Source organism: Electrona antarctica (genome assembly GCF_951216825.1).
Source record: "Electrona antarctica genome assembly, chromosome: 21".
Taxonomy (NCBI): domain Eukaryota; kingdom Metazoa; phylum Chordata; class Actinopteri; order Myctophiformes; family Myctophidae; genus Electrona; species Electrona antarctica.
Genome location: NC_136802.1, coordinates 4873388 through 4882392, shown reverse-complemented (window position 1 = coordinate 4882392; position 9005 = coordinate 4873388). Strand labels below are relative to the sequence as shown.

At 42.6% G+C, this 9005-nt stretch overlaps 1 protein-coding gene across 1 annotated transcript in view; it reads right to left on the bottom strand.

Moving 5' to 3' along the window:
• Window positions 1-7992, bottom strand: part of LOC306913818 (H(+)/Cl(-) exchange transporter 5-like) — a gene marked incomplete at its 3' end in the record, with an annotated part of 109977 nt that extends 101985 nt beyond the window's left edge. Inside the window, exons 1-2 of the mRNA XM_079490629.1 lie at window positions 7475-7992; window positions 1500-1646 (exon numbers count right to left, since the gene is read on the bottom strand). Of these exons, the coding sequence (XP_079346755.1) occupies window positions 1500-1632 (133 nt within the window). The 5' untranslated portion in view covers window positions 1633-1646; window positions 7475-7992. The remainder of the gene's footprint in view (window positions 1-1499; window positions 1647-7474) is intronic.
• Between the last annotated feature and the right edge of the window lie 1013 nt (window positions 7993-9005).

Here is a 9005-nt window from a genome sequence, read left to right as displayed (position 1 = left end):
GTTGCTGAACAAAAATACACACAGTTTAGAAGGAAGGAAGTCCACGCACCGCTCTCAGGCTCCCATGCACTTTATATTAACATTTATTCTCCCCAAGACGTCCTCCTCACACGTCTTTAAAATTACACCCGTAGAAGGCTTCTCGTTTGGAATTTTAACACTTCTAAAGAGAGATCAGATGTGACAGCGCGAGGTGGTAATGGAAGAATATACCTCCAGGTTTTGGGGGGATAGACCTTTAACCCATTTTGACCTGAGATTAGATTCTAAAAAATGTCTTCTAAATCCTGACAGTTTTCTGAAAAAGCTATGTTTCTATGTCAGTCATTTTTCAAAAATAGCAGACCTACAAGATCACTCGGTGCCGCGCTACGAGCTTGGGCCAAATGGCAACCAAATGGACCTGTACGGGTCCATTTGGTTTCGCTTTACGCTCTCAATAGTTAAAGTGTTGTTAAACAACTGCATTACTTAATTTACAAGAAGTCTACAATTAGAGAATGTAGAAGAATCAATGTTTGCCTGCTATCTCTCCTAATGGCACCAGCATCAATACAGCATGGAATTGTGGACAAAATCTTATCCAACAGCAAAAAAATATTCTTTAGTTTTTGGGTCTGAGAGACTAAATGTCATCAAATGGTGGTTCCGTGGCTCAAAAGCTGAATAAATAATGGCCCTTGATGTGAAAACAGAAGGGCTGAAAACCACTGCTCTAGTGAATGATTCATTGTGAGATTTCTCAACGTGTTTCACTTCTCCTCTTTCTCTGCTAGAGCTAAACATATAGCTTTGACTACTGTGTCCCAAACAGTGGGTCAGAACCCACGTTTGGGTTCCCATCCTAAATGGTAAATGGTGCATTTATATAGTAAATGGTGCATTTATATAGCGCCTTTATCCAAGGCGCTTTACAGAGATTGTGCATTACATTCACACATTCATACACCGATGGCAGCGGAAACCATGCAAGGCACCAACTAGCACATCGGGAGCAATTAGGGGTTCAGTGTCTTGCTCAAGGACACTTCGACAGTAACTCTGGGGGAGCCTGGGTTCGAACTGGCAACCTTGTGGTTCCCATCCAGGCACTCTACCCCTGAGCCACCGCCGCCTAAATGACAGTTTTCTGAAAAACCTGTTTCTATCGTCATTCTCAAACATTTTCATGTCAAGGACGCCCAAGATTATATGTAATTGGCCGCCGACCCCCATCTGAAAATATGTAGTTCCAGTGACCACCCAGAAGCAAAGATTCGTGTTAAAAAACGTTCGCTCTGAAAGAATATATATTCAAAGATTTGCGCCACATTTTGCACGATTTAAAAAAAATAGCAGACCTACAAGCTCGTAGCGCGGCACTCGGTGCCGCGCTATGAGCTTGTAGATCTGCTATTTTTCAATAGCTAAAGCATAACATAATGCTCCAACACATAATGCTCCAACACCAAAAGGGGTTCCCGTCCTCCTAAATGGGTTTAAAAAGCGCTGAGGCCTACCCGAGCTCAGCGGGGGGACGTCCTCGGTGCTGGAGAAGTCCAGCGTGGCCCCTGCTATGTCCACCAGCTCGTCATCGTCGCTGGAGTGATGAAGGCCCTCGAAGCTCCCCGTTCGGTATCCAGTGTTATCCATCCCTATGAGGGGCTCTGTTTGTGGGAGGAAGAAAAATGTTCACGATTTAGTATTAAATCGTGGTTCGACGGCCTTTACTGCATGTCTTCCCCTCCATCTCTCTCTCCACATTTCCTGTCAGCCTACTGTCTGTCCCTCCATAATATGCACATAATATGCACACATGGCATCAACGCATGGTGTTGTGTGCTGGCACACTATACACTGTCTTTCTTTTATCATTCATTTTTTAAGAGCCTGTCCAGGGACTACAGATGAAATTTAGCTTTGGCTAACTCTGGCCCATTTACATTGAGGTGAAAACTGACATTGATTAATGAGCTTTGTCCCTGTCAAATAAATAAATAAATAATAAATAAAATATATAAAACAAAGGCGAAAGCCACAAAAAACATTAAAAAAAATAATAACACAATCGTTATAGATACATTTTAAGTTTTTTTTACCTTTGATCAATTCAGAAGTATATCTTTGATACGTGCTCTTCCAAAACTGAGACATGTTTGCTTGAAGATGAGGACAGTACAACACAGGAGGCAACAGAACATGAGCACAGAGACTAGAATAATGCGCTGTGCTTTCTGTTTCACTCTTTACCATCCTCAACAAGAAGTCAACATGCTAATGCATATTACTTCACTTCCCAGAAACGACCCCCTCACTCACCCCGCCACGCACACACACACACAGCTGATGTTTTCACGGTCAATAATGACGGTAGTCACTTCATAGGGAAGTTGAGCATTGAGCAATGATTTTAGCTGTTGCGTCAGATGATGTGACTGGTAGAATTGTGTGACCACCAGGGGGGGTGCATGGTCACTGGACGTCACACAATTCACACGTCCTTGTCTTTCGATTGATTCGGTTGTGAAAAGTATATTATTTATGCGCGGAGGAAACGTTAATACGATTACAGAACTAGCCTACGAGTTAAAGCATTTAGCAAACCGAGGAAGGAAAATCTATGCTCCTACACCTATTGCAGACGATGGCCAATATATTTCCACTCTCACTCCAGAGGGGCCACAGTGCATATTACTGTCGTAGCAAAAATAGCCGATCTACAAGCTCAAAACGCGTCGCAGGGCGACGCGTTTTGAGCTTGTAGATCGGCTATTTTTTTGCTATATTTGAATTGAAAACCTGAACAATTATTTTCTTTTAATTGGAATCCTGAAAAGTAACCTTTTTATTGAATTTCAATAAACTGGCGGCCCCCAGGCCCCCACCCCTGACCTATTGTATTTAACCTCTTCTATCATGTGACAATAAGTAGGCGATATAGTGTAATCTATTAAATTGATGATGCTCACTCAGCTTTTACTTATTGTCCTCTTTGCTAAATATTCCTGAACGCACACGTACTGTTAAGATATTATTATGTACGCCTTTACCGTTCTCGTATTTTTGATAGTCCCTTTTGTCCTTCAACCCCGCCTATTTTTGCAGGTTTTTCTTGTGTTTCAATAGTGTGTGGGAGTTTTTTTTCTTTCAGTACATCAGGCTACTTGAGGCCCTTGTTTGCACACATCACCTCGGTAGGCGTGCAACATAACTCGCAAGTAGTTGCAAGTATTGCAGTTGCAACCTTCCCTGTGTTTCTTCAATAGTCGTTGAGCTTGTAGATCTGCTACTTATGCTATTTTCGAGCGGCGCTAGCCCCTCCTATGTCCAGCTATTAGTGCAGACGACATATTTAGGACGACCGTTGAGCCGATTCTACTCTGGCTCCGAGACATGGACACTTTCAAAGAAACTAGTGAAACGGTTGGATGGCACTTACACCCGCCTTCTAATGAGAGCGCAAAATCTCTCTTGGAAGAGCCACCCATCTAATATACGGCAACCTTCCCCGTGTTTCTTCACTAGTCCGATCCAGAAGAACACAGTTTGCCGGCCACTGCTATACAGAGCTGACAATGAGGTTATATCTTCCCTTCTTCTCTGGAGTCCTGCCTCAAAGCAGCCCAGAGGTATAGAAAACTGTCGTTCCCTCTGATGTCATCGCTAGGGACACATGCTGCATCAGGAAGCAGGAACTGGGGATGGCAATGAAGGACCGGGAAGTCTGGCGTAATATTGTGAAATCCACGATCTCGACCGCGGTCGAAAAATGATGATGATGATTGCAGTTGCACCTATAGTTGCGTTGCCAATCATTCATGTGGAGAGACTGTGGACTGGCCTTTAGACAAAAGGTCTCCACACTGTGAACACCATGTTTACACAGATTCTATTAAACGACACACGTCACGTATTGTGAAATTCAATAAACTCATTTTAGTGTGTGTAATGCAAAGGATAACTTATTCTACTGTCCGTCTCACCAACTTTCCGGAGAGTGACCTCAGATTCTACATAACCCACGTGTATGTTTTTAATTATTTTGTGAGCGAAAATAAACAAATAAACAAACAACATAAGACCATTTATTTGCAGACGCTTATTTTGGAGTGCCGCTTTTCCCCGATTTAGTTGGTTTAGGAGTTAAGTTATTTTCAAAGCTGAGCATCCACTGCCTCAACCTCAACCAAGGGCAGGTTCCAGAGGAAGAGCACCTGTTTTTCTTTCTTTAATTTATAAGACTATGTATGTCTGTTAATCCATTTAGACCTGAGGACGATTCTACAAATGTCTTCTAAATCCTGACAGTTTTCTGAAGAACCTGTGTTTCTATGTCAGTGGTTCTCAAACATTTTCATGTCAAGGACCCCCAAAAATATTGTCCGCCGACCACCATCTGAAAATATGTAGTTCCAGTGACCCCCCCCCCCCCCCCTCCCAGAAGCAAAGATTTGAGTTAAAAACGGTCGCTCTGATATTCAAACATTTGGGCCACATTTTCACGATTTTTTAAAAATAGCAGACCTACAAGCTCGTAGAGCGGCACTCGGTGCCGCGCTATGAGCTTGTAGATCTGCTATTTTTCAATAGCTAAAGTATAACATAATGCTTAAAACACCAAAAGGGGTTCCCGCCCAGAATGGGGTTTAATATGTACGCATCTGCATTTTATCCTCCCATGCATGCTGATGCTGTACCCGTTAACTGCTACATATACTGTAAATCTAGGCCCTACTGTAAATATTCTTCACTATACTCATTTCAGGAACATTTTATTTTAAGATCACTTTCTATCAATCTTTTCATGCTCTCGTTTCAATATCAAACTCTTTTACTTTCCTGGCAAACTACAAGCTTTAACTTGTACTACCACTAGCTCACTTTGATGGCTCCTATGGAACCTTTTTTTTCCACACCATTATTTCCACACCACCATAAATGCTTATTTACTGTTGCAGTCTAGCTGTGATGATATGAATATCAATAAGAAATGCACTTGAAGGCAAGCCAAGCTGTTCACATCATCGTCGTCATCATAGCAACGTTAATTTCCACTGAAATAATGGCCCCAAACGACCTCGACCCCACTAAGGTGAAATAATGGCCCCAAACGACCTCGACCCCACTAAGGTGAAATAATGGCCCCAAACGACCTCGACCCCACTAAGGTGTCCACAGTCTTTGTATCGAGTTGTGCTTGAAATGTACTGTAATTCTGCAAACTCTTAATAAATATTTCAATAAATCAATCAAACTCCAGTCCACAGTATTCGATAGGTCACCGTGTGCATTGTAACGCGCCCCGTATTACCAACAACAAATGGTAAATGGTGCATTTATATAGCGCCTTTATCCAAGGCGCTTTACATAGATTGTGCATTACATTCACCCGTTCACACACACATTCATACACCGATGGCAGGAAACCATGCAAGGCACCAACCAGCACATCAGGAGCAATAGGCCTATCTCACAGCCCGCTTTCCACGCCCACTTCCGGTAAATAGTGGTGTCTTTAACATGAGCATTTACACGTTTTTTTCTCTGGAGAATCTTCATTTTCTAATGTAAAAATGTGACAGACCAATATTATTATGAAGCAAACAAGATGGTAAATCAGGTCGAACAGATAAAAAACAAAAACAAAAGTTGTAGACTTCTTAAATTACCACTGTTAACATGTAGCGTCTATGGAGTGACGTCACGCTATCACCACTAACCCCGAAAGGGGGCGTATTTAGGGGGGCGGGGAAATTCTGTGAGATAGGCTTATTAGGGGTTCAGTGTCTTGCTCAAGGACACTTCGACAGTAACTCTGGGGGAGCCCGGGTTCGAACTGGCAACCTTGCGGTTACCGGTTACCATCCAGGCACTCTACCCCTGAGCCACCAACAACCACCGTTATAAGGACTGTACTGTCTCTCTACCAAGTGGACCGCTATTAGACATACTGCACATGTAAACACCTTAAACACTCTGCTCTATTTAAATATTCTTGAGGGGGAAAAAGCGCTGCTATTTGTCCCCAAAGTGTCTATAAATCACGAATTAATCAGCACAACAGATGATATTTATAATGTGATGAATCCGTTCTCAAATCTTCGTCTAGGTGTGCTGTCATGTCATGACTGCGAACAAAATGCTGCTATTTGTTTCAAAACAACCTTTATATCCTGTATAACATACAGGCTATGTAACGATGATGTGACACATAGCTCTGTTTACACAATGCTGCTCCCCTCCAACTGTATTATACTTTTCCCATTTTCAACTGTTTGTATCATATTTTGACACTATTGCTTTGGCAATGTAAACCTATGTTTTCTCACGCCAATAAAGCGCCTTTGAGTTGAATTGAATTGTGACACACAAAAAGTAACAACTTGTGTTAGGCTACATGGCTGCTACATTGTAGCCATGTCTGACAGACTAGACAGACAGACAGACAGACAGACAGACAGACAGACAGACAGACAGACAGACAGACAGACAGACAGACAGACTGTCACCACCAGACAGACAGACAGACAGACAGACAGACAGACAGACAGACAGACAGACAGACAGACAGACAGAGACAGAGACAAAGACAGACAGACAGACAGACAGACAGAGACACAGACAGACAGAGACACAGACAGACAGACAGACAGACAGACAGAGACACAGACACACAGACAGACAGACAGACAGACAGGCAGACAGCCAGCCAGACAGACACCACCAGACAGACAGACAGACAGACAGACAGACAGACAGACAGACAGACAGCCTGTCACCACCAGACAGACAGACAGACAGACAGCTGTCACCACCAGACAGACAGACAGACAGACAGACAGACAGACAGAGAGACAGACAGACAGACAGACAGACAGACAGACAGACAGACAGCCTGTCACCACCAGACAGACAGACAGACAGACAGACAGAGAGACAGACAGACAGACAGACAGACAGACAGACAGACAGACAGACAGACAGACAGACAGACAGCCTGTCACCACCAGACAGACAGACAGACAGACAGCTGTCACCACCAGACAGACAGACAGACAGACAGACAGAGAGACAGAGAGACAGAGAGACAGCCTGTCACCACCAGACAGACAGACAGACAGACAGACAGACAGTCACCACCAGACAGACAGACAGACAGACAGACACGACTGGGTAGAAGGAAAAAAACAACCACATTGTTTTGTAACTTTGTAGCCATGCAGCGCAATCACCCGACCATAAAAAACAAACTGATTATACAATACAGACAGTACCAAAACAACACAATTAATTAGTCTGACAGAAAACTGGTGAGCCTTTCATATCATACAGCCGAAATATAGGCTATAAGCCCCGAATGATGAGGTTGTATAATGTTGATCGGCTATTTTCGGGTTCGGAAGTAGCCTACACAAACAGGGCTTTGGTGGGGATTTATTTTGCACTGTAGTTTGCAGAAAGAGAGAGAGAGAGACATAAAGACAGAAGGCCTTACCTGTAAACAACAGCAGTCAGATGTGTAGGATAGGATAGGTTCTGTTGACTGACTCAGTCAGGATAGGACAGGATTCACAGGAATATAGCTTATAGGACAGTGACTAATAACTGCTGCTTGTTGTCTTGTGACTTGGATTAAGAGTCTCCTCACTCAGTCCTCACCGTCTGTATGGAGGTTTAACTGCTGCTTGTGTGTGTCAACACACACACACACAGCTATAATGATGTAAACTTATCTCCTTTTAACATCCAAACACATTCTCTGCAGCGTCATTCTCTCCAGTCTGGACAGAAGAGAAAAGCGTCCGTTCCTCAAGCCGCTATATTCGCAAAGCCGCCATGATGTTGACAGAACAACCCGCCATGCCTTCCCTTCGATAACTAGAAATGTAGGCTACCCCAAAAAAAAAAATATTTTAGTGTACAAAATGAGTCCAAAATCTTCGAGGCTGGTTGTTTTTTTTTCCTACTACGGCTCAAAGTTGCCAGGTAGTCTTTCCCTCAACGCAGGATGTAGTTCTCTGCGGTGTTGCCAGATTGTGAGAGAGAAATAAGCGACCATGGTCTAGGTCGGAAAACAAGCTTAAAAACTAAGCCACATGAGCACTTTAGTTTAAACATTAAAACATGATATATGCTAATTTTCAAAAGATTTATTTTGGGGAAAAGTGAGACATTTTCAAAATATTTTGGAAACATTTTAACAACAGAAATCGGGTATGGGGGTTCCTGGGCTGGCACAGCTAGCATAGGCTACTTTTAGATTGATTGATTGATTGAAATATTTATTAACAGTTTGCAGAATTACAGTACATTTCAAGCACAACTCAATACAAAGACTGTTAACTGTGAGTGAGTGGACGAACCAATACAGCATTACACACTTGTTTACAAGAGGGTCCACCTTGTTCAATTCATCATGGCTCCTTAATTTGGGAAATGTTTGAGAACCACTGGTTTAAAGAACTTTGGAAAGCAAGCCCAAATAATCAACTACACTTTAGAAACAAGCTCAGAAACCGCAACCCGGCCGCAACTATACCAATATTTACCTATATGATATTTAACAGGCAACTTTACAGAAGAAAGAAATTAATTAATAAGCCCAGATTCGCTTATTAGAAGTGGACATGGCAACCCTGGTGCTCTCCTCTGTGCTCAGGCCAAAGCAGTGGAAAGCAGAACAACTGTGAGTCGATGATCCAACATCCAACTGGGTCAGTGGAGCAGTTCGATGCGCCGGTCATCCTCTGGTCAGCCTGGTTGCTCACAGTCATGCTGTGAGTGTTCCTCTCAATGTTTAGCTGTTGTTTTTATTAGAAAAGAAAAGAAAATAAACACACAATTCAAGTCAAATGAGCTTTATTGGCATGAGGAAAAAACATAGATCTTGAGAATGTAAAATGAAACCAAATGGACCCTCCCGGGCTCTCAAGAGATAAATTATTGTTAAACATCTGCATTACTTATAATTAACAAATAATTGTTATTTTGATCGTTTACATTGATCCAAATAACAACACACACAC